This window comes from Syngnathus typhle, linkage group LG22 (assembly GCF_033458585.1).
Source record: "Syngnathus typhle isolate RoL2023-S1 ecotype Sweden linkage group LG22, RoL_Styp_1.0, whole genome shotgun sequence".
Lineage (NCBI taxonomy): Eukaryota > Metazoa > Chordata > Actinopteri > Syngnathiformes > Syngnathidae > Syngnathus > Syngnathus typhle.
In genome coordinates, this window is record NC_083759.1 from 8,299,886 (window position 1) to 8,326,244 (window position 26,359).

Below are 26,359 nucleotides of genomic sequence, written 5' to 3' on the forward strand. Positions count from 1 at the left end.
GAAAAAATACTGAGAAAGCTGAGAAAAGCTCATCAAACACCTATTTGGAACATCCCACATGTGATCAGGCTAATTGGGAAGAGGTGGGTACCATGATTGGTTATGAAAGGAGCCCCCCCAAACATGCTCAGTCATTCACAAGCAAGGATAGGGCGAGGTTCAACACTTAGTTCACAACTGCGTTAGAAAATAGTTGAACAGTTTAAGAACAACATTTCTCAAAGCAAAATTGCAAGGAATTTAGGGGTTTCAACATCTGCGGTCCATTATATTATCAAAAGGTTCATTTCTGGTGAAATTACTGCACGTAAGCGCTATGGCCGGAAACCAAGACTGAATGACCGTGACCTTCGATCCCTCAGGGACTGCCTTAAAAACCGACATGAGTGTGTAAAGGATATTACCAAATGGACTCGGGAAAACTTCAGAAAACCACTGTCAGTAAATACAGTTCGTCACTACATCAGTAAGTGCGGGTTAAAACTCTACCATGCAAAGCAAAAGCCGTTTATGAACAACATCCAGAATCGCCGCCGGACTCTGGGCCCGAGCTCATGTAAAATGGACTGATGCACAATGGAAAAGTGTTTTGTGGTCTGATGAGTCCACTTTTCAAATTGTTTTTGGAAACACTGGACGTTGTGTCCTCCGGACCAAAGAGGAAGCGGACTATCCGGATTGTTATCAACGCAAAGTTCAAAAGCCAGCATCTGTGATGGTATGGGGGTGCATTAGTTCCCATGACATGGCTCACTTACATTTCTGTGAAGGCAACATAAATGCTGAAAAGTACATACAGATTTTGGAGCAACACATGCTGCTATCCAAGCGATGTCTTTTTCATGGACGCCGCTGCTTATTTCAACAAGATAATGCCAAGCCACATTCTGCACGTGTTACAACAACGTGGCTTCGAAGTAAAAGAGTCCAGGTTCTCCCCTAGCCCGCTTGCAGTCCAGACCTGTCTCACATTGAAAATGTGCGGCGCATTATGAAGTGTAAAATACGACAGGGAAGACCCCAGACTGTTGAACAACTGAAGCGGTTCATCAAGCAAGAATGGGAAAGAATTCCACGTGAGAAGCTAAGAGAATTAGTCTCCTCTCTTCCAAAACGTTTCAGTGTTATTAAAAGGAAAGGTGATGTAACGAAGTGGTAAACATGCCCTTTCCCAACTTCTACTGCATGTGTTGCAGCCATGAAATTCCAAGTTACCGTATTTTCCACCCTAAAAGGCGCACCTAAAAACCTAAATTCTTATCAAAAGTCAACAGTGCGCCTTATAGTCCGGTGCGCCTTATATATGGATCAAGTGATGAATTTGTTGATCCATACTGGTTGTACACAGTGCTCTGCCAAAATGTTTTAGTACGTTTTAGTACGACTAGTAAATTACAAGGTCGCATTGCTTCCCAGCATTACGGTAAATGTAGTCAGGAGGCGTCACCGAATAGCTGTTGTACCCGCGAGGCTATTTCATTTCAAAATAGGCTGCTCCGTTAATGTTTCGAGTAAATCTACGGATCGATATGGAAGGGAAACATAAGTAAGTAGTACCAATGCGTTAGATCGAACTTTAGTCAGTTCTGATCATTTTATAGGAGCTTGTTTGAGAGACGCGATTGTTTACACTTTGCTGAGGCTCATGGGAGATTGCGAGCTGAGGGTCATGGGGTTTTGCGGATGGCTAATGCTATAACGATAGCTGCTATACGCGCGAGGCTATTTCATGTCAAAATAGGCTGCTCTGTTAATGTTTCGAGTAAATCTACGGATCGATATGGAAGGGAAACATAGGTAAGTAGTACCAATGCGTTAGATCGAACTTTAGTCAGTTCTGATCATTTTATAGGAGCTCGTTTGAGAGACGCGATTGTTTACACTTTGCTGAGGCTCATGGGAGATTGCGAGCTGAGGGTCATGGGTTTTTGCGGATGGCTAATGCTATAACGATAGCTGCTATACGCACGAGGCTATTTCATGTCAAAATAGGCTGCTCTGTTAATGTTTTGAGTAAATCTACGGATCGATATGGAAGGGAAACATAGGTAAGTAGTACCAATGCGTTAGATCGAACTTTAGTCAGTTCTGATCATTTTATAGGAGCTCGTTTGAGAGACGCGATTGTTTACACTTTGCTGAGGCTCATGGCAGATTGCGAGCTGAGGGTCATGGGTTTTTGCGGATGGCTAATGCTATAACGATAGCTGCTATACGCGCGAGGCTATTTCATGTCAAAATAGGCTGCTCTGTTAATGTTTTGAGTAAATCTACGGATCGATATGGAAGGAAAACATAGGTAAGTAGTACCAATGCGTTAGATCGAACTTTAGTCAGTTCTGATCATTTTATAGGAGCTCGTTTGAGAGACGCGATTGTTTACACTTTGCTGAGGCTCATGGGAGATTGCGAGCTGAGGGTCATGGGTTTTTGCGGATGGCTAATGCTATAACGATAGCTGCTATACGCGCGAGGCTATTTCATGTCAAAATAGGCTGCTCTGTTCATGTTTCGAGTAAATCTACGGATCGATATGGAAGGGAAACATAGGTAAGTAGCCTAATAGGGCGGAAAATACGGTAATTATTATTTGAAAAATTAAATAAAGTTTATGAGTTTGAGCATTAAATATGTTGCCTTTGTAGTGTATTCAATTGAATATAGGTTAAAAAGGATTTTCAAATCATTGTATTTTGTTTTTATTTACATTTTACACAATTTCCCAACTTCAACCGAACCCGGTTTGTACATCAAAACATGATGGCTGCACATTTTTACTTACTGGCTCTCCTTGGTACCATTTAGAGTTGTATTTCTCCTCAGTTTTCAAGCTGAAGAATGCATTCTGGTTTACGTCGAACATTTTGTTGTCAACTATCCCGTGGGACTCTGGATAAAGGCCCTGCAGCAAGGAAATAATAGTTGTCGAGACCTCGTTTCAACATATATTACTGTTATTTAAAGTTAGTCTTAGATCAGGGGTGGGCAAACTACGGCCCGCGGGCCACATCCGGCCCACGGGACCGTTTAATCCGGCCCGCCAACCCCGAATAAATTGTATTAAACATTTCTTTTTGGTAATTTTGCCTGCAATGACTGCTTGTTTCCCCAGTAGATGGGGAAGCGCTCGCCTGCGCATTTACTACCGGAAGCCGTGTCAGAAAGCTCGGTGCACACTCACAAGTGCGTGTACGGACATGGCGCACTCGCGCTCTATTTGTATCAGTCCCGAATTTAGAGCGTGGGCTGTGACGACATCATTCTTGTAATTCGCGCGCTGAGCTTTCAGATACAGTTTTACGCTAAAGCCACCCACAAACCTTCCCCTGGAATCCTTCTATTAAGATGAGTCGCCCAAGGAAAAGCAAGGTGGACACAGTGCCGAGTGTTTAAAAAAGAGTGGCCAATTTGGCTCGACGTACGCGACGTGACGTTCAGCCACATGAGCATCAACATCAACCCGTCACAGATTGAGGTAAACGGACCAACACCTCGGATCTCTCCTAAGAATTGCCACAACAAATTTTACTCCAGACTGTGACGCACTAGCAAAAAAGGGAGACCAACAACACTGTTCCCACTGAAAATGAAGGAGAGGCTCTCAAGTTTGTTGTAAAAAAAAATGCATTTTGAATATGATTTGTACACATAGCAGGGATTGAAACTAGCGACCATTCTCATTTTCAAACAATGCAGGATGCTCAAGGACATTGATGCACCACCTGTTTGCGACTAATCTTAACCTGTAAAGTTCTTAAGTGTTTCCCGTTTCCTCACCTCTGTTCCCAGGTGTTTGTGAGTTAAAATTCTGCTCTGATTTTTAGATACCACTCACCGTGTTGCCGTTTTGATTACTTTATTTGGATGTATGCTTTCACCGAATCTTCAAGATGATATATTTGGTCAGAATGTTTGCCGTTTGATGTAATCTCATAAAATAAACATCTTTCATTAATCTGACTTGCAGGCACTGAAGTGATGGAGACTGTTATTCATAATAACAGTGTCGTATTTTATGAGAATCACTGATAGCAGTTTTTTTAGTTCAGTTTTTTTTTTTTTTAATGCTGTTAAAAAATGCATTTGTTTTCAAAAAAACTGTTTGGAATATCCATGCTTTACTACCTACTAAAGGCCAAAATCTTTTATGCAATGACGTTTACAGGTCGCTCATATTACGTCACACAAACACTACGTCCATCTGCTCCTGGTTCGGCCCTCCGGTCCAAATTTAGAACCCAGTTCGGCCCGCGAGTCAAAAAGTTTGCCCACCCCTGTCTTAGATAATAGCCAAGTAGGCAAAGAGAAATTTTGAATATAACAAATTTTACAACCCTTAATGATTACGCAACAAATGAACAAACAACAGAGCAACAACAGTTGGCTTGGAGAAAAACTATGAGAGGTTGTAGAATTAATCCCGTTCCGGTCCATACCTGCATATGTAGTGCAAGTCCACACAGGCCACCATTCAACATGTTTAGATAAAGGGAAGTAAGCTCTTAAGGTTAAAAATTGCCCCCTATATTAAAAAAGTCAATATTTACATGTAGAACCAATGTCAAAGTGCAAGATTAAGGGTGTATTCAGACCTGACTGTTTGGTCTGCTTTAAACGGACCAGGGTTCGATTGGAACGCTGGTCCGGACCTTTTGTGTAGGTGTGAATACATGCAAACGAATCCTGATGCGGATTAAAGAAATGGACCGAGACCCACTTTTTTCAAGTGGTCTCGGTTTGCTTCCAAACGAACTCTGGTGCGGTTCGCTTCAGGTGTGAATACAAACAGCGAAGATCCGCACCAACAGCACAAATATGCAGAGCAGAAACCCAGCGCGTACGACTCGTATGTTTTCCTCTATTTCTGGGTCTGTGCTCTGTGTGCCGCCCTGGTCATTGTTGTCCAATGGGAGCACAGATCGTCACAAGCATGCATGTGTATACAGTAATCCCTCGTTTATTGCTGATAATTGGTTCCAAGACCACCCGCGATAGGGGAAAATCCGCGATGTAGAGAAAATATATTGTTACAATATCCATAAAATACTTTTATGGAGCTTTATTGTATTTTATTGTATTTTTAAACACTGTGTATTGTACTTTTAAATGTTTTTGTATTCTTAAAATACAACGTGTTACGGGGAGAACCTGAAGAGACACCTCTCTGCCAATCCTGATCCCTCAACAGTGTGGAAAGGTCTGCAGAGCATCACGGGCTACAAGAAACGAACCCCCCGTCCTGTGGAGAGCCCAAAGCTTGCTAACCAGCTAAACAGGTTCTGCTGCAGGTTTGATCGGTCCTCCGACACAACGGGACTTCCTGCAGCACAATCTACCGTTTTTTTCCGTGTATAGTGCGCCCCCATGTATAGTACGCACCCCTAAAAATGGCATGCTGATGCTGGAAAAAAGCTTGTACCCATGTATAATACGCACCCAATTTTTATGAATTTTTTTTTAAAAAAAATTAATTTTTTTATTTTTTATTTTTTAAGTCCCAATGATCGTCACACACGCAGGGAGGCAATGGGTCCCATTTTTATAGTCTTTGGTATGGTCTTAACTAGGCTGGATGTAATTTTTTTTGTTGGCGTTGATTTCTCCGACTGCCCGTAAACGCACCACCGCGCTCCGTGCGCATGGAGCGTGTTTGAAGTGAACAGCAGAGAAGAAAGGAACAAGGCAAAGTGTTGTGAAATAAAATATTACCTGTAATACGGATTTAGGTAGAGAACTGAACTCTCGCTCTTTATATAGCTGACGTGTCTTGCTCATCCGTTCTGCGCATCTGTAATGGCGGCCTCCGTATGATATCCGGTTTGCGTGTGTGCGAGAGCGAGAGAGCGAGAGAGAGAGCGCGCGAGAGAACGCTCAACCGTAGCGCGCCGCAGACCGCCCAACTGCACCAGGCTGGTCGATTATTGTGACAGAGCCGTGGCTGAAATTTAGAAGATATTTTTAAAGTCCTGATGTACTTTCTAAAATTTAAGTGGACCTCAGTGCGCACTGCGCAGGGAGCTTAATTTGGTGCGGTCGCGCAACCGCAGCGCGCCGGGCGCTCACTGTCGCATTGCTTAAAGAGCGCCTTTGTGTTTTAGGATGAACAGCAGAGACCAAAGGAACAAGGCAAAGTGTTGTGAAATAAAATATTACCTGTAATACGCATTTTGTTATTTGCTGATTGAAACTGCTAATTAAACTGTGAATTGAAACTAATAGGAAGAAAACAACTCTCGCTCTTTATATAGCTGACGTGTCTTGCGCATCCGTTCTGTGCATTTTATTTCACAACACTTTGCCTTTCTTCTCTGCTGTTCACTTCAAACACGCTCCATGCGACCGCAATGCTCTCGTATCAGACGCTTGCTCGATCACCTGCTCGTTTGCTGTCCCGTGCGCGCACGAAGCGCGGTGGTGCGTTTATGGGCAGTCGGAGAAATCAACGCCAACAAAAAAAATTACATCCAGCCTAGTTAAGACCATACCAAAGACTATAAAAATGGGACCCATTGCCTCCCTGCGTGTGTGACGATCATTGGGACTTAAAAAAAAAAAAAAAAAAAAAAAAAAAAAAATTATTATTATTTTTTTTTTTGTACCCATGTATAATGCGCACCCCAGATTTTAGGACAATAAATTAGTTAAATTTTGCGCACTATACACGGAAAAAAACGGTAAGTGGACCTCAGTGCGCACTGCGCAGGGAGCTTAATTTGGTGCGGTCGCGCAACCGCAGCGCGCCGGGCGCTCACTGTCGCATTGCTTAAAGAGCGCCTTTGTGTTTTAGGATGAACAGCAGAGACCAAAGGAACAAGGCAAAGTGTTGTGAAATAAAATTTTACCTGTAATACGCATTTTGTTATTTGCTGATTGAAACTGCTAATTAAACTGTGAATTGAAACTAATAGGAAGAAAACAACTCTCACTCTTAATATAGCTGACGTGTCTTGCGCATCTGTTCTGCGCATCTGTAATGGCGGCCTCCGTATGACGTCCGGTCCGCGATAGAGATTAAAAACAAACAATATTTGACAATAACACACCCTCAAGGATTGCACCATCGCATCAAACGATGTGTCGTCAATTATGTATTTTACTGACTAAGTGTGTTGGCCAGGATGGCTGAATGCGATGCGCGATTGACAACAAACAAGAAGAAAGGTGAGTTTTATTTCGGGGGAGATTTGTCATGTCTCGTCCCCAGTTTTGCTATGTGTCTAGGTTGCCATAGTTTCTGTTCGCGTCGCCCCTCTCTTCCTGTGTCACCTCAATCGATGTAACGTGTTTTGTATCTAAGTCCTGTCTGCCCCTCGCTCACCGTTGGATCATTGCATGTGTTACTGTCATTCTGTTCCTGTCTTTGGTAATGTCACCCTGTCTTTTTGTTCCACGACTTTGTCGGTCAGTCCTGTTGTTGGTTTTGTTGTACCATGACTTTCTTTAAAAAAAAAAAAAAAGAAAAATTAAAAAAAAAAAAAATAATTTTTTTTTTTCTTTGTACCCATGTATAATACGCACCCCAGATTTTAGGACAATAAATTAGGTAAATTTCGCGCACTATACACGGAAAAAAACGGTAAATACTCACCTCTGCCCACAACTGCGCAGGCCACACCTTTATCATCGCTGTCACCCACTCTCTCTCTTGCAGAGGCCGCGCCCGCACTCCAGATCCGCGAGGAGGAAATGTGCCAGATGTTCCGGAGACAAAAGACCAGGAAGGCACCGGGCCCAGACGGTGTGTCACCTTCCTGCTTGAAAGTCTGCGCTGAGCAGCTGGCGCCCACCTTTGCACGGATCTTCAACCGTTCTCTGGAGCTGTGTGAGGTGCCCTCGTGCTTCAAGAGCTCCACCATCGTTCCAGTGGCCAAGAACCCCGCCATCACAGGTTTGAATGACTATAGACCTGTCGCACTGACGTCTGTGGTCATGAAATCTTTCGAGAGGTTAGTGCTGGACCACCTGAAGGATGTCACGGGCCCCCTGCTTGAACCCCTCTAGTTTGCCTACCGGGCAAACAGGTCAGTGGATGATGCGGTCAACATGGGACTGCACTACATCCTGCACCACCTGGACACCCCAGGAACGTACGCCAGGATCCTGTTTGTGGACTTCAGCTCGGCGTTCAGCTCCATTGCTCCTGACATCCTCCAACAGAAGCTCATCCAGCTTGCGGTGCCTGCCTCCACCTGTCAGTGCATCACCAGCTTCCTGACCAACAAATATTGGCACCCGGGCCCCTTCACATTACTAAATCTGGCCCTCCTTACAAAACGTTTGGACACCCCTGCTCTACACCAATGATTTCTCCTCAGGTGACTTTCCTGTGAAGCTCCTGAAGTATGCAAACGACACCACTCTCATCGGACTGATCCAGGACGGTGATGAGACTGCGATGAGAGAGTGAGCAGCGCCAAGTTCCTGGGGGTGCACATCAGTGAGGATCTCTCTTGGTCCACCAACACCGCATCACTGACAAAGAAAGCCCAGCGCCGCCTGTACTTCTTGCGGAAACTCAGGCGAGCGAGCGCCCCTCCGGCCGTCATGACTGCATTTTACCGCGGCACCATTGAGAGCGTCCTCTCCAGCTGTATTGCTGTTTGGGGTGGCGGCTGCACTGACTACAACTTGAAGGCCCTGCAGCGCATAGTGAACACGGCTGGTAAGATTATTGGTGCTTCGCTCTCCTCCTTGAAGGACATTTACACCTCCCATCTCACCCGCAAGGCGACCACGATTGTGAGTGATGTGAGTCACCCCGCTCACTCTTTGTTCGAGCTTCTGCCCTCTGGGAAGAGGTACAGAAGCCTGCGCTCCCACACCACCAGACTCTCTAACAGCTTCATACTCCAGGCTGTCAGGATACTGAACTCGCTTCCCCTTTCTGCGTAGCGTCCTGTACTTTTACTGTCTGTATGCACACTGGCTTTTATCCGTTGTGTTATCTATTTATTTATTATTTATTGTTACTCTTATTATTTATTGTTTGTGCCTTCTTGTTTTTTATATTGCGTCGTTTACTTGTATGTCTATCGTGTAATATGTCTTGTCACCGTGGGATAGGGAAAACGTATTTTCGATCTCTTTGTGTGTCTCGGCATGTGAAGATGTTGACAATAAAGCAGACTTTGACTTTGTACAGACAGGAGGTGGAGCGGCTGGTCCACTGGTGCAGCCAAAACCACCTGGAGCTGAACCCGCTCAAGACCGTGGAGATGACAGTGGACTTCAGGCGAGACCCACTTTTACCCCTCACTATCCGCAGTAATACTATTCTCTCCACAGACACCTTCAAGTTCGTGGGAACCACAATTTCTCGGGACCTGAAATGGACCGGCCACATAGACTCTGTCCGGAAGAAGGCCCAGCAGAGGCTGTATTTCCTGAGACAGCTCAAGTTCAACCTGCCGCGAGAGCTTCTGAAACCCTTACACACTGCCATCATCCAGTCTGTCCTCTGCACCTCCATCACTGTCTGGTTTGGATCGGCCTCCAAACAAGACAAGCACAGACTGCAACGGACAATCAGGACTGCAGAAAAGATCATTGGAATCAACCTCCCATCTATCCAAGACTTGAACCTGTCCAGGACCAGGAAACGTGCAAGGAACATCTCTACAGACCCTTCTCTCCCAGGTTGCAGTCTGTTTGAACTACCGTAAATTCCGGACTATAAGCCGCGACTTTTTTCCAAAGTTTTGAATCCTGCGGCTTATAGTCAGGTGCGGCTTATATAAGGATTTTTTCGTGATTTTTGTGATGACTTGATCACTTGAAGATTCAAGAGTTTTTTATTCGCCATGTTTGAGCGTGCTAAACAAGGAATTTGACTGATAAAACACACCCTCTGTTCAACATTTAGGTGACTAACAACACTCAGGACATGTGGAAAATGGCAAAAAATAAAATAAAATTCACTTTTATACACTGCGGTATCTTGAAGAAAAAAACAACAACAAAAATACTATTTTGAAACACTACTATGGCTGCTGCTTATTCTAGCTGTGTTGTTTGTGACTATTATGAGCTTTAGTAGGAATGTACGCTAGGTGACCTGCGTCAAAGGGCTCTAAACCCTTTCTCTTACTCTGCCATGTGACTCAGAGACACAAAAGAGTGGCGCTGTTTGGACCATCTGCATTGTATTAAAACCCAATCAATCAGCATTTAAATTAAATTCTTCTGACATTTTGCTCACCAAAAACAAGTTGTAATGAACGTGAACTTTTAATGCATTTTATTCAGAGGGTTACTTTGAACCCTGAGGCTTAAATGGCGGCGTGGCGTATTTATGGATTTCTATGGCCTCCAGGGGGCGCTCTAGCAGGATTGCTTCTTCTTATTATTATTATCATTTCTTCTTCGTCTGTCTCGCTGACAGACGAAGAAGAAATAATGCGCCGAAGAAGACGTGCTAGTTTGTGTTTTGAACATTTCGCGCATCATGCACACACCCTCATGGAAAACACGAAGACATGCATTTGATGCAGCTTTTAAGTTAAAAGCAATCGATTTGGCTGTCAAAGAGGGAAATAGAGCTTAAATGGCGGCGCGGCGTATTTATGAATTTTTACGGCCTCCGGGGCGCTTTAGCAGGAAGCAAGAGCGAGACAGACGAAGAAGAGATAATGCGCCGAAGAAGACGTGCTAGTTTGTCAAGACGGTTGCGTCACCCTTTTCTTTATTTTGTGGTCCCGTCCGTCTATACGTGTCGCTCGCTAGTTTAATGTAATTTAGCGCTTTGTGCATGAATAAAATTAACATGAACAGACCCTCAATACACTCGAAGAAATGCATAAAAGCGACGACGAAAGAGAGACTGAGAAAGTGTGAGGCGAAGGATATCTAACGCTATTCCAATCGGACGCTGAGGAGGAAGACTTTGATGGTTTCAGTGCACAGGAGGAAGATGAAGACGATGAAGCTCTTTTCTTACTTTTACTGGTATGTTTTTTAACGAGCCCTGTTGGTGCTGTACTACCCTGTTGCTGCTGTGTTACCGCCGCGTCTCAGTGACTTTTATCGGGTACGTTTTTTTTAATCCAGCCCTATTAGTCGTGTGTTACTTCCGTGTTGCTGCGGTATTACTGCCGCGGCACGGGCAGTGTTTGGAAAGAAATGTTAAGGTATGTTATTAAAACTTTAAAAAAGCTTTCTGTGTCCAGTCTTTCTTTGTTAATAACTCACGTTGGAAAGAAATGTTAAGGTATGTTATTAAAACTTTAAAAAAGCTTTCTGTGTCCAGTCTTTCTTTGTTAATAACTCGCGTGCACACTTCCGTGTTGCTGCGGTACTACTGCTGCGTCACAGGCAATGTTTAGAAAGACATGTTAAAGTATGTTATTAAAACTTTAAAAAGGCTTTCTGTGAACGGTCTTTCTTTGTAAAAAAAAACGCGTGTGCACGTGCGGCTTATAGTCCGGTGCGGTTTATATAAGAAAAAAACTAAAATATCCCCCAATTTTAGCTGGTGCGGTTTATAATCCGGTGCGGCTAATAGTCCGGAATTTACGGTACTCCCCTCCGGACGACGTTATAGAGCTCGGTAGGCCAAAACCAGCAGACACAGAGACAGCTTCTTCCCCCAGGCTGTTGCTCTGATGAACTCACACCACTCTTAGAGTCTCAGAGTCATTACTGTGCAATAACATCCTGCTCTCCACACCTTTTTTTAATTTGTCTACATTGTTTGTACTATGTGTCCTCTCTGCATCCATTGCAGCCTGGTCATCCTGGAAGAGGGACCTTCCCATCTGTGATCTATTCTCAAGGTTTCTCATTTCCCCTAGCTGGAGTTTTGAGTTTTTCCTTGCCCTTTAGGGAGTTTAAGATCAGGGGATGTTTGAGAATATTTGCCATTTTTCACATGTCCTGAGTGTTGTTAGTCACCTAAATGTTGAACAGAGGGTGTGATTTACCGAAGTCAAATTCCTTGTTTGGCACGCTCAAACATGGCGAATAAAAAAAACTCTTGAATCTCTTGAATATTAATCACTTTAGTAAACATTTTAAAGTCAAACTGATTTTCATAAACATTCTTTGTTTAAATAAATAGGATGATAAAAAAAAAATAAGAGTGTAAATATATTGTTACAATATCTGCGCAAGAATTCTATGAACCTTGACTGTAGTTTTATGTACCTGATTGTTTTTTAAACACTTTTTTTGTATTTTACACTTTTGTAAATTTTTTAAAGTCAAGCTGACTTGCAGAAACATTCTTATTTATTTAAATAAATGAGAAAAGAAATACGAGTAAATATATTATTACAATAATACACACAAGACTTTTATTAACCTTTTTTGAAGTGTAAATGTGTCTGGCGTCTCTCTCCTCTTGCCTGCTGGCCGACTGACGTGCCACAGCGGCCCAGCGCGTCCGCGCAAGAATTTTATAATTTTATATTTAAACACTTTATTGTATTTTTTAACATTTAAACAAGTGTAAATGTGTCACGGCTCCGCTCCTGCGATGCTGATCTGCTAACACACCCCAGCAGCCCAGCGCGAGGGCATCCGCACATTGCTCAGAGGCACGCCCTGCGCTTAGTGCTCATTGCGTCCAGGAAGTAATTTTTTCCTACGTGCGCGGTTACGCTCACCGCCGTCGTCCCGACTGTTTCTGTACGGCGGTGCATTTTTCCTTCGTGCGCGGCTGTGACACATCTCCGCTAACGCCCTGCTAGCCTATGACATCACACGCCCTGCTGGCCTATGGCATCACACGCCCTCCACACTAGACCTCTGAGGCGCGCATCACCAAAGAGGAACTGTCAGTTCTCACAGTTTTGCCTGTTTTGACACGCACGCCTGTCACCTGATTCTCGTTTGCCTGACACGCACGCCTGTCACCTGATTCTCGTTTGCCTGACCCGCTGTGTTACGAGATGCATGCACGACGCGAGCTCGCTGACCGGCTCGTCATTTTAAAGTGTAAACGTGCAACGGCTCCGTTCTCCTCTTGTCTTGCTGACCGGCTGTCGGGCGCCCGCTGCCCAGCGCGAGGGCACCCGCACAAGACTTTTGTAATTTCATGACGGGCAAACAGGACGATCTGATCTGGAGTGACAAGCAGACACGCAGTTCTACTCAGCTTGGCGATCGAGAACCGGAGACGTGATAGTATGTGTGCAATGAAGTGCAAGTCTGAGGTGCTGCTGATATGATGACGCAGACAGAGTGAATAAAGTGCGGGAGGCTGAGATGAAGTATAGTTAGAACTGCTAAGCCAATCAGCTGCAAGGACACAGATCAACATGTTCCCATTGGCCTTTAGTGTCATATGGTCAGACAAAGCCCTGCGCTCCAAGTGATGCCCCAAAAAGCCGCGACCATCGGGGAGGGAAGTCGCTGATGGTGTAGGGGTGCACTTGCCTGTCTTGTTGCCTGGCTTGTGTGCTTCATTGCATATGACGTTGTGAATCTGTGTGACTTATTAAAAAAAAAAAGATGCGATGCACCAAATCTATCCGCAATATTTGTTTAAAAAAAAATAAAAAATCTGCGATGGAGTGAGGCCGCGATAAGTGAACCGCGAAGTAGCGAGGGATTACTGTACTTCACTTTCACTTGGACGGTCTGAATAGGAACCGCACCAAACAAAAAAAATTAAGTCCGCTTTTGGTCCGGACTAAACAAGTGGACGAAATGACTTTTCTGGTCTGAACACACCCTAAGTATCTAATACTGTACAAATTTGATTCCATAATGCATTCATTATTGCAGCACTGAAATCAAATGACTCCAGATTAGGAAATGCAAAACTCAAGTGACATTTAAACTTTTTTTTTATCACGGGACACATCATAGTGTTGCCATCATGCAGGCGGTTAGAACAGTGACTAAAAAGAATACGAACAAAAAAAATGAGCTGCGGCAAATACTCACAGTGACAATTGAGTAATGGTTTGGGAATGTCTTTGTCGGATACACTGGCCTCATATGTGACGTGGTTGTACCCAAAGCTCCTGCAACACAGCGTTTAACCTCAGCAAGACATTTCCAGAACCACAAGATGCCACAGAAATGCAAGTTTGGGCGACTTACGTAACTTGCTGATGACGGGCAGGTGGTCGCCGTGATCTTTTAAATACTTGGCCCGGAAACCGTCCAAGGACACCAGGATGAGGGGCGGCCTGGTGAAACTGAGCAAGAGGCAGCAAGACTCATAAGAATTTAAACATGAGAAGATTTTCCGTGAAATTCAGTCAAATTCCTGTGGAATCACAGCTCAATGTTGCCTCGTTGATGGGCTGAGTATAAAAACATAAAACAGAGTGCGACTTTCCGTTGCATATTAAATTATGTGAACACACTCTGTATAAACTAAACTTCCATTTGAGGTTGATTTTCTAGATTTGCTAACACACTAGAAGCCAACAAAGTGAGAAAAGCACATCTGGCGCAAGAAAGTGACAACAGGCTGTTTTGCATAATCTTGCTTCAAGATGTAAAAACACACAAATACACAACATAAGGAAGAAAAAAACAACAACCTCATATTTGTTTTTCCCATGTTGCAATGAGCCCTGAGTCATTTGACCAAGTTTCCACAGAGACAGTCATTTTTTTCAAAACTGACAAAAAAAAAACTTTCCAAAACTGAAGGTCACTTTTTCAGAAGACGGAACATCCAGGGACCGACTAACAATTCTCTTTTGTTTTCCGGAGCCACAAGCTGAGAACGGTCTGCTGACAACAATGGTCGCCACTCACCCACCATACATGTGGGTGTCACCAGTCAATGGTTATTATTATTTACAGAACAACAACATGACTAAATTACTTTAGATAAGAATAAGGACTCTGGTGTGATCTAAGAGCAACAAGCTCAAATTGGAATACAGCAGTGCCTTGTGATACAAGTTTAGATTGTTGTGACTATAAACATAACTCAAAACAATAAATACTTTTTTCCCATTCAAATGAATGGAAATGCCAGAAAAACAGTTTGGTGTTATGATTAATTCAGCAGGTCTTTCTGGTGCCATGCAGACATTATATTGTCTTTCTACCTGTGTTGCTGCACCTTTGTGTGAACTTCAACTGTGAGTAGCATTAAACAGCTTGAGGCCTATTTTTTTATTTTATTTATTTTTTTGGTTGAAAACCTGCCTGCCGAACTATGACTTATTGTGAAGTGAGTTAAATTTACTGCCAACATATCAGAAGAAACTTGTATCTCAAGGCAACAATGTGTTATATAAATTGATGGATATGGGTATATACGTATTAAATGACAAAATCAAAGTGCTACCTTGGTGGACACTGTGGCTGCTCACTTCCCACAGGGACGTCCATCTGGAGCCAGTTCACACCATTGTCTGGGGAAAAGAAGGGTCACACTAAATTCCAGGAAATAGATGCAGCGTCCAAGAACTCAATATTAACTATATATGTAGAGTTGTAAATCAATACCAAATCTATTCAGTTGACCTTTTATGGCATTTTCATCTTATCTATTGATTTGTTGTTATTAAACAGGAAAACTCCGAATGTAGAAAACCTTTATCATTACTGCCAACAAGTATTAAAATCTTGCGCAACCACTCCTGGGCTGATTTCTATCGGGGTTTTTTGTTTGTTTGTTTTTTTACTAACCTTTGCTTGATAGCTCTACCTCCTTTGCTCAGATATCAATGAGAATGTTTTATCAGAGTTGGACAAGATCCAAGAAAGATGCACTCTTGCCAAAATATGACTGTGGTGAAGCCAAATTTGTTCCATATGCTTTCCACGCAACACTAAATGTGGAAATATAGAGTCAGTAAATACAATACAATAGTAAATACTCGGCTGGTGCCACAAGTGTTTGCCCCACCCAGCCAGGACGACAGCTGCAAACAGCTGAGCTCAGTGAGGCTCGCGTGGACAGGTGTCAGGAGATTTGGATCGGAGCCTTTTAGACAACAGTTCTTCTCGAACCAAAACATGGAAAAACTGCCACAATCTAATTTGGAAATGTTTACAACACACTGCCACGAAGTGACAAATGTCTGAACTGTCTGCTATGGTAATGTGACCCTCCCTTTTGTGGTGCACAGCGGGTTTTGTTAAACAAGGGGATTTTCAAGGAGAAAGACAAAACCCCAAAGGGTCCGTCCCATTTTTAATTTGAATAACCTATCGGATGCTTCAGATTCCTGACATTGATTGTAACACATGCAAGAGGTAATTTTTCGAAACACACTTAAAAAAGAGGTCACAGGCGTGGTATAAAGTAGAAATTATCTTGAGTTTTGCCCAATGTACAAACCGTCAACGGGACGTTGGTACGCCAATATCAGTGCAAGGAGAAGGATGAGTAAGCAGACAAAGACAACCTGCAAGAGAAAAAAAAACCTTGAATTCAGACACAAATTGGAGATTAGTTGAATTTTGGGTCCTATTATCATAGACCACCTTATTTACTCAAGATTTGTCTTCACTGATATTTAATGTCCTCATCGAAGCCAACATTTAAGAAAATAATAGCCATCAGTTATTAAATTTAGAGTTTCTAATCAATGCCCTCTTTTCCCACAAACGATTTTCACTTTTGGTCTCCTGTAATCTTCCTTAGATGCAGCGGGGGTGGGGCTTTATAATTAGAGGGGATTTTCACAGATCAGTTTATAGTCTGAGAGTGTCCTCAAGGTTTGTCATTGCTGCGCTATGCACCACATCAGGCCTGCCGAGGTTCTTGTGGAGGAAAGCTAGTTGGAAAGAACAAACAGAAGCATCGGCCATCTAGTCATTTTTGTTTATTTTTCCAGTTATTGCATCAATTAATTTAGACTACTCGCATAATTTTTGTCAGTTCCAAAATCATGTTGAGTCCAACATAATCACATTTAGTGTTCAGTTGATGGTCTTTGAGAATAAATCAGCCACTAGAGAACTATTTTGAGCTAGCTGGAATTCCGTGATAGGTATGAAAATATGCTGCGGTCACGTTGTCTGCCTGCGTGTTGCAAGTTTTACAGCTTGTTGGGAAAAATATACTTTTTATCATTGGATTCTATGTATCTACTTATGTGTGCAAGATCTTCCACAGCATGTGACATATTGACCTCGTGATGTTCACTTGGGAGCATATGGCTGGCTAAGGAACTTCTGTCTGGAGTTACGAGTCGCGCTATACAATAAGCCCCATTGTTAGCTATCCATACACAGGAGATGAGGTTGTCATGCGATAAGCTGAAGCAGACAAACGTCCTATTTAAGTGGAGATCATGAGACCGCCACAGGGGTATCCGTCCCATTTGTCTAGCTAAAGTCACGAGCCGACCATACCGCTTCTGTCCGAGATAGTATCCTGTTGTGCTGTGGAATGTCCTTCCTGTCTAAAGAAGCTATGCATTCATGTACACTTGCCCCATTGTTTGTTCCTCAATAAAAGGCACGACCAAACTAAGGGAAGGCGCGGATCTCAACCACACTCGCTGTGTGGCTGGGGTGCGCCCTTCTGCAGAAGTCGCTGGCCATCAAAGACATATCCCGCCTCTGTGAGATTCTGTTCAGATAAATGTTGTGAACCCAACACAGCTGTATAGTGTATAATGAAGAGCGTGAGGTGGCTCCTCGGGAATGCCCTTTAGCCCTCTTTGTCTGGCAAAGTAAACAGGCTGCCTACACTTTGGACCACATTTTTCAGGTCGTCTGGGCATTTGGTGGGATTAAATTGTCAAAGTGGGCAGTTGGAAGGACACAGATGTGATCTAAAGAAACAATATGAGCTTATTTTAGTTTGAAAGTCATTGCATTGCTATGAAAAGGACAAGTGAGACATTTTGAAGTCAACATACTGAGCTCCTCCTACGTACCACTCTGAGGTAAAAACAAATAGTCAACATGCAGTTATAGTATGACAAGTTTGTACAAGCTAGCGGAACAGAGAAGAAAAAAAAGATTTCTTACAACCATTATGTTAGCCTACTTTTGATACGAGTCTTCAATTATTATTTTTTGCAAGCTCAACGCAGTTTAACAAGGACCAGTGTTAGAATTACTAACAGATGCATGGTGGCTGTTACGTACTCGAGGAAGGAGCACATTGAAGTCTGACGTTTGCCCACATATGTCTCCCATTAAAACTGTCCGGTGCCATTTTGTTGCATTTAGCTTGGGAAACATTGCAAATGTGAAGAAAATGTAGAATGCACAATTTAACATACTATTTGAACTACATTGGCAGATTGTATACAGTCAAAACCAGCAATGTAGAGTTTATCTTTAAAACATAAACAAGACTGTGTTTGCAATACAAACGGTTTATCCAAAGCCTTGCTTGCCTTCCAGATTTAGCCTGCCCACAAATATTTATGAGTTAGATTCATTCCAGTAAGAGTAAACAAATCCTGCTATTTATAAAAGTTCCAAAGATGAAAATCCAAACAAATGTCCAAACGTAAAACTCAGTCAGATAAGATTACAAGTGTGGTCTATTGTGTTTCCTTTCACTGCAGACACACAAAAAGTCATTAAAAAGGCTTTCTTTCACCAGCAGCTGGAAAAAGACCCTCACCACTCACCCACACAAGCCCCTTTGACCCTTTCCAGCAGCGTGGGTGGGGAGAATGGGGGGGGGGGGGGGGTCACTCCTGTCTGCTGAGCTCTGTCTCTTGGCATCAGGGTGAAAACATTTGGTTTCCATGTTCACACACTCACATACAGTTTAAACCATGGTGACAAACGTGTTTGTTTTTGCAGCTATAATGATGATATTTTGCAAGCTGTAGTCTTTTTCATTCAAATTTATCATGTTGCACGTTTGGAAGACTTTTGGATGTTTTTTAGACATGGCACTAACACAATCGCTACAAATAGCCCAAGACAAAAATCTCCTTAACAAGGTCTTGGATGGGGTATATTAAAGATTAAAGACCCAATGATCGTCACACACACACCTGGGTGTGGTGAAATTTGTCCTCTGCATTTAACCCATCCCCGTGTGATTTTAATCCATCCCCTGGGGGAGAGGGGAGCAGTGAGCAGCAGCGGTGCCGCGCTCGGGAATCAGTTGGTGATCTAACCCCCCAATTCCAACCCTTAATGCTGAGTGCCAAGCAGGGAGGCAATGGGTCCCACTTTTATAGTCTTTGGTATGACCCGGCCGGGGTTTGAACCCACAACCTTCCAGTCTCCGGGCGGACACTCTACCACTAGGCCACTGAGCTGGATGATTACGTCATTACAATTAACGCTCCTGGTACACCCTCCTCCATCATGCTGCTGTCCTAATAAGACCCAAGACCTCAGTGTCAGAGGCGTAGACCAAGCCGGGGCGAGCCGGAAACAGAGGCGTAGCCAGGAATTTCTCCAGTAGGGGCGCACGCCCACATGAAAAAAAATCTAACATCACCCACGCCGTTCGCTGATCGCTAAAACAACATCCGGGTCCGGGAGGCAAACGGTGAATGGATAACATCGCGCACATAGAATAGTGCAAGCACATTCGCGCAAGACCGAAAGAAAAAACGGCATGAAAATGAAGAATCGAAAAAGCTCGATTTTTTTCAACCGGGGCGCGCCCCGGCTCGGCTACGCCTCTGACTGGAAAAAATCCTGGCTACGGCTCTGCTCAGTGTATCAATATCTCTACCACAATTGACTTTAAACTCTTTGAAAAAGTGAATAATGAGGACAGATAGTCCAATTTTAAATGTACAGTGGTGCGTAGATGTACATTTTCAAAGAAGGCAGTGCAAAAAGGGATGCCCAGTGCGCTTATAGTGTACAAAACATACCCCACAGATAATCTTACAACGCTTGCTTTTCCTCTGCGGCGTCTGCCCCTGACTTTCCGGTTCCGTCGTGACAAACGGGGACGCTGTCTGGTCCTCTCCCTGCTTGTACCCTCCTTCCATGGCGCTCGGCTGTTCAACACACAGGCGCGCTCCAAAACGAGTTGCAGACAGACTACCAGTGTGTGTCCAAAAAGGATGTTTAAAAAAAGTCAGTGCGGATGTGGCCCTGCGTTTGAACGTAGCGCCCCCTTATGATTGTTTTGACGAATGCAAACTTTTTCAAAGTTGAGGGGAGACGCGCAACGTGGGAAGTTCCACTATTTGCATGGTGGATAAGAAAAGTTTCAAACCTGTGCATTCCTTTTGCTCGCACGAGCAGCTGACATGAACTAAAGGATATCTGAGGCTTGGTCGCTCTCTTGCGGTTATACGGGAGTACTGCAACCCGTTGATTCTAGATCACGGGTGTCCAAACTTTTTGCAAGGAAGGCCAGATTTAGTAAAGTGAAGGGGCCCGGGGGACAGACATTTTTTAACTACAAAAATTTCATGCAAATACACACAAATACACATAAAACAAATTTCATTGTCACAATTGTCTTTATTTTTCAAATGACAAAATAACCAAATATAAGCCATTCAGGCAGATGTGAACAACTCTAAAAACACAAATTCTGCCTTTCAAAGTCAAAGTCAAAGTCTGCTTTATTGTCAACGTCTTCACATGCCGAGACACACAAAGAGATCGAAATTACGTTTTCTCTATCCCACGGTGACAAGACATATTACATAGGGGTGTAACGCTTGATCGATACACATCGATTAATCGATATAATGCTCTACGATTTATTGGCATCGATGCTAAACGTAAACATCGATTTATATCGCCGTGTTTGACCTCGGACATTAGACGCGACTTTATTTTGAAATCCAGTTCATTGTGTTGTTGTGTTGTGAGCAGAGCAGGCACGTGAAAGGGGAGCCGACAACTACGCGGCTCCTGGGCTGGTGCTATGGCTAGTGTCCAAGAAGACGAGGAAATTCGCTCCCCTTTGGGCTTCAAGTCATTCGTTTGGGAGCACTTTGTAATTTCCTAAATAAAGAGTTTGCAGTACCTTGTTGATTTTGCGTATGAATTGTTATAAATCAGCCCAGGAGCCGCGTACTAGTTGTCGACTCCCCTTTCACGTGCCTGCTCTGCTCACAACACAACACGCCGCGCACTGCTCCCGGAAAGAGGAAGCAAGCAACAATGAACTGGATTTCAAAATAAAGTCGCGTCTAATGTCCAAGGTCAAACACGGCGATATAAATCGATGTTTACGTTTAGCATCGATGCCAATAAATCGTAGAGCATTATATCGATTAATCGATGTGTATCGATGAATCGTTACACCCCTATAGAGCACTATATCGTGATGTATCGTGAATGAATCACAGCAGGCTTTAAGATATCGGCACATATCGTATCGTGTTTCTTTGTATCAATATGATATCGTATCGTGGTTCTTTGTATCGATATGCTATCTTATTGTGACAAAACCCGCGATTTACACCCCTAACTTTTAAACATGACCAAAGAAGAGGTCGAGCATGCGCGCTTCAAGCTGTTTGACGGAAAAGCATTTGCATTGTGGTACTCCACTGAAAGAAAATATGGTCTCTTAAAAATCTGCAACATGATCAGTCACTAATCTGCTTGGCCAGCTAAAGATGCTTGCATTGATTTCCAGACAAAAGATGTCACCTGTTGTATAACACTGATTGTGGAAGACAGACTCAAGTGCACTTATTAAAGCAGGCAGGAGTGTTTGACTGCGTTGGTAACCTGAGCTCATCTAACAGCTCCACAGAGGGATGTCACATACTGGCGCCACCTGCGACAGGACCACGCCCCCCCCCATCAGCGGAATCACCGCCACCTGCCACAGCCACATGGACAGCGTTATATAAACGCCGCCAGCGCAGACCCGATTGTCCGTCTGTCCCGAGATGTTGTGTCGCTCTCCGGTCCACGACGATCTGAATTCAGTGGAGAATTCGAGGAAACAGAAGAACCGCTTGTTCGTCGAAGCAGATCGCCGATCCAGCTCCGGCTCCAGCTTCGGCCACCTTACACCCCACCCGCAATAAACCTCTATCGTCACGCACTTGGCTGTACTCTCCAATCCCTTACAGTACAGACGGACCATTGCTATGCAGCCAGCGGACGATGAGACGGCATTCGCCCGGCTGGAGCGAGCCGAGACCGCCATTGGCAGCCTATCCGCCGACATCCGGAATCTAATCGGGGTGGGCCAACGGTAACAGCAACAGCAGCAGGAGATGGCCCAAGCCCTCCAGAGGTTGTCGGTGGCTGTCGCGGCACCCCCGACCCGCCCGTCGACCGAGGCCGGGAGGCACGCGGACGTTCCGGAGCCCCGCCTCGGCAACATTGAACGATTCAGCGGAGATCCCAAGCACGTGAGGGCGTTCGTAACTAACTACCGTATAATGTTTGATCTCCAGCCCGTCACGTTTGCATCGGAGGCTACAAAAGTCGGGTTCGCCCTAACCCACCTCACGGACAAGGCGCGGCTGTGGGGGCTGGCCGAAAACGAGAGAGGGGCCCCGGCTTGTGACACGTTCGATGCATTCCCGGAGGAATTGCTCTGCTTGTCCGACCTGGGCTCTGCCGCCGAAGACGCCGCCGAGGAACTGGCGACGCTGCGTCAGGGTAGCCGATCGGTCGCAGATTACGCCCTCAAGTTCCGAACCCTGGCCGGAAGCAGCGGGTGGAACGAGCCGGCGCTCGTCAGCACATTCATCCACGGTTTCGCGGAGTACATGAAGGACGAGCTGGTTTCCCGCGATCGTCCGCGAGCCCTGAAGGACGCAATGAACTTGGCGGCCCGAGTAGACCGGCGGATCCGGACGCGGCGGCGCGACCGGGAGTGGAGGTCCCTGCGAAACCCGCCAACCGCTCCACCCGCCGAGCCCATGGTTCTGGGTGGGGGGGTCCGTGTGAGCTCGACCAGCACAGGCTCTTCCAGTCCCAGTACGCTCACGTTACAGGCACGTGTCCAGCTCGCGGCGAGCGACCGGAACGTGGCGGCCCTGGTGGATTCCGGGGCGGAGGGTAACCTCATGGACAGTCGCCTGGCACGCCAGTGGGGGATTAACTTCCTGCCTCTGAGCCCGCCCATTCCCGCACGCGCCATCGACGGCCGTCTGATTGGCGAGGTGGCCTTCGTGACTGTGCCAGTCAAGGTACTGCTCTCCGGCAATCACAACGAGACCATCCAGTTTTTTCCCCTTCCCCTCCCAGGACAGCAGCTCATCCTGGGGCACCCTTGGCTGCGGCAGCACAACCCGGTGCTGGACTGGGAGGTGGGGGTGGTTCGGCAGTGGAGCGAACGCTGCCATCGGACGTGCCTGAGGGCGGCCACCAGCCCGCTCGGTGGAGACCCGCCCAGGTACAGCCCCGACATCTCCACCGTACCGGCGGTCTATCACAAACTCAAAGAAGTTTTTAGTAAGGCCAGGGCCACCTCCCTTCCTCCCCACCTGTCTTACGATTACGCCATCGACCTGCTGCCCGGCACCTTCCCCCCCCAAGGGACGCGTCTACTCCCTGTCCGCTCCTGAGCGCCGGGCCATGGAGGAATACATCCGGGAGTCCCTGGCGGCCGGCATCATACGGCCGTCCTCATCACCTGCGGGAGTGGGGTTCTTCGTGGAGAAGGAGGGCACGCTCCGCCCGTGCATCGACTACCGGGGAATAAATGCGATAACCGTTAAGAACCGATACCCCCTGCCTCTTCTGTCTTCCGCCTTCGAGAGCCTTCAGGGTGCCACCGTCTTCACTAAGCTGGATCTTCGCAACGCCTACCACCTTATCCGCATCCGGGAGGGAGACGAGTGGAAGACGGCCTTCAACACCCCGAGCGGCCACTACGAGTACTTGGTGGTTCCGTTTGGGCTCACCAACGCCCCAGCGGTTTTCCAGTCCTGAATAAACTACGTGCTACGAGACATGCTGGACAAGTTCGTGTTCGTTTATTTGGACGACATCCTCATCTTCTCCCGCTCGCTCCCTGAACACATCAAGCACGTTCGGACGGTGCTACGCCGCCTTCTGGAAAACTCGCTCTACGTGAAGGCAGAGAAGTGCGAGTTCCACGCCTCCTCTGTCAAGTTCCTCGGCTACGTGGTGCGCGAGAGATCAGTCGAGATGGACCCAGAGAAAGTGCAAGCGGTCACGTCATGGCCTGTACCCGAGACACGCAAGCGGCTGCAACAATTCTTGGGGTTCGCGAACTTCTATCGCCGCTTCATCCGTGGGTACAGCACGCTGGCCGCGCCCCTCACCGCCCTCACCAGCCCCGCCTCCCCGTACAAATGGACGGAACGGGCAGAACAGGCGTTTCAGGAGCTCAAGAGGAGGTTCACGTCCGTTCCCATCCTCAGAGTCCCCGATCCTGACCGGCAGTTCGTGCTCGAGGTGGACGCCTCGAACGTGGGTGTTGGGGTGGTGCTGTCCCAACGCAGCTGCCAGGACGATCGCCTCCACCCGTGCGCTTTCTTTTCGCGCCGCTTGTCGGCCTCGGAGCGGAACTACGACATCGGCAACCGGGAGCTCCTCGCCATCAAGTTGGCCTTGGAGGAGTGGCGACATTGGCTGGAGGGCGCCACCACGCCGTTCATCGTCTGGACAGACCACCGCAACCTGGAGTACCTGAGATCGGCCAAGAGGCTGAACGCGAGACAAGCAAGGTGGGCTCTGTTCTTAGACCGGTTTGAGTTCTCTCTCTCCTACAGGCCGGGTTCCCGCAACGCGAAGGCGGATACCCTGTCGCGTTCGTTTCCTTGCGGGGAGGAGGAACGGGGTCCGTCTCCCACTATTCTCCCGAGCTCGGTGCGGGTAGCGGCGCTGTCATGGGAGATTGAACGCCAAGTGGAAGCCGCATCACGTGACCAACCCGGTCCCAGCAACTGCCCGGAAGGTCGCCTGTTTGTCCTTGAGGGCCTGCGCTCGTCCGTGCTGCAATGGGCACACGACTCACGCCTGGCCTGTCATCCCGGAGCTGTGCGCACGAGGTACGGGGTGGCGCAGCGTTTCTGGTGGCCCACCTGGCAGGTGGACACCAGCGATTACATCAGAGCCTGCTCAGTATGTAACCGCTGTAAGAACTCCACCCGTCCTCCGGCCGGGCTACTCCAACCCTTGCCGGTTCCCCGGCGTCCCTGGTCTCACCTGTCCATCGACTTTGTCACGGGCCTTCCCCCCTCGGAGGGGAACACGGTGGTCCTCACGCTGGTGGACCGGTTCAGCAAAATGTCGCACTTCATTCCCCTGCCTAAGCTTCCGTCCGCGAAGCAGACTGCGTCCATCATGGTGCGGGAGGTGTTTCGTCACCACGGCCTCCCACAGGACCTCGTGTCGGACCGTGGCCCGCAGTTCGCGTCCACCTTCTGGGCAGAGTTCTGCCGAGTCCTCGGCGCTACAGCCAGCCTCTCGTCGGGTTCTCACCCTCAGTCCAACGGTCAAGCGGAGCGTCTGAACCAGGAGCTAGGTAGGTCCCTCCGATGCATGGCCGCCGGGGACCAGCGTGGGTGGGTCCAACAGCTGCCTTGGGTGGAGTACGCCCACAACTCCCTCCCCAGCTCGGCTACGGGAAGGTCGCCCTTCCACTGCGTCTTCGGGTACCAGCCACCCTTGTTCGCCCACCAGGAACGCGAAGCGGCGTGCCCGTCGGCTCAGGCTTGTGTCCGCCATTGTCGTCATGCCTGGGCGAGAGCTCGGACCGCTCTTCTACGCTCTGTTTCAGGCTACACCCGCCAGGCATACAAGCACCGGCCGCCGGCCCCAGAGTACAGAGTGGGCCAGCGGGTGTGGCTCTCGACGCAGGATTTGCCGCAGCAAGAGCGGTCCCGCAAGCTGGCACCGCGCTTTGTTGGGCCGTTGCCCATCCAGAAAGTGATCAGCCCGTCCGCCATCCGTCTACTCCTTCCATAGTCCATGAAGGTACGACCCACGTTCCACGTGTCCCGTGTGCGGCCCGTTATTGAGAGCGCATTGGCACCGGCGCCCGTGCCGCCGCCGCCCCAGCTCGTCGAGGGGGGCCCGGCTTACGCCGTCCGCTCCCTGCTCCGATCGCGGCGGCGCGGTCGTGGCTTCCAATACTTGGTGGATTGGGAGGGCTATGACGATGCCCACCGCTCCTGGGTCCCGAGCCGCTGGATCCTCAACTGTTCGCTCATTGCGGAGTTCCATCGCCGTCACCCAGACCAACCGGGCCCCCGGCGCGGACGGCCGAGGACAGTTGAGGGGCCAAAAGGTAAGCGCCCGAGGCGACCTTGTCCGCCGGTGCCGGAGCCCTCTGCCCCCGCGTCCGTCGATCCTGCGTCCGACGAGGAATCGGACGTTTCGACGGAGTACTAACCCCCCCCGCCTGGTCGTCCGGGGGGGGGTTGCCTTCCTCTGCCGTCTGATTTTTTTGTGTTTTAGTGCTCTGGGGACGTCCCTTGTGGGGGGGGGTTCTGTCACGTACTGGCGCCACCTGCGACAGGACCACGCCCCCCCCATCAGCGGAATCCGCGCACCTGCCGCAGCCACATGGACAGTGTTATATAAACGCCGCCAGCGCAGA

At 47.0% G+C, this 26,359-nt stretch overlaps 1 protein-coding gene across 4 annotated transcripts in view; it reads right to left on the reverse strand.

The window, feature by feature from the left end:
• Positions 1–19,997, reverse strand: part of enpp1 (ectonucleotide pyrophosphatase/phosphodiesterase 1) — a 32,994-nt gene extending 12,997 nt beyond the window's left edge. The window contains exons 1-6 of one of the 4 annotated variants that reach the window (XM_061270396.1): positions 19,728–19,997; positions 16,256–16,322; positions 15,257–15,323; positions 14,047–14,144; positions 13,888–13,967; positions 2,783–2,902 (exon numbers count right to left, since the gene is read on the reverse strand). In XM_061270396.1, the coding sequence (XP_061126380.1) occupies positions 2,783–2,902; positions 13,888–13,967; positions 14,047–14,144; positions 15,257–15,323; positions 16,256–16,322; positions 19,728–19,847 (552 nt within the window). In that variant the 5' untranslated portion in view covers positions 19,848–19,997. The remainder of the gene's footprint in view (positions 1–2,782; positions 2,903–13,887; positions 13,968–14,046; positions 14,145–15,256; positions 15,324–16,255; positions 16,323–19,727) is intronic. The other 3 variants (XM_061270395.1, XM_061270397.1, XM_061270398.1) reach the window with 3 other exon arrangements.
• Between the last annotated feature and the right edge of the window lie 6,362 nt (positions 19,998–26,359).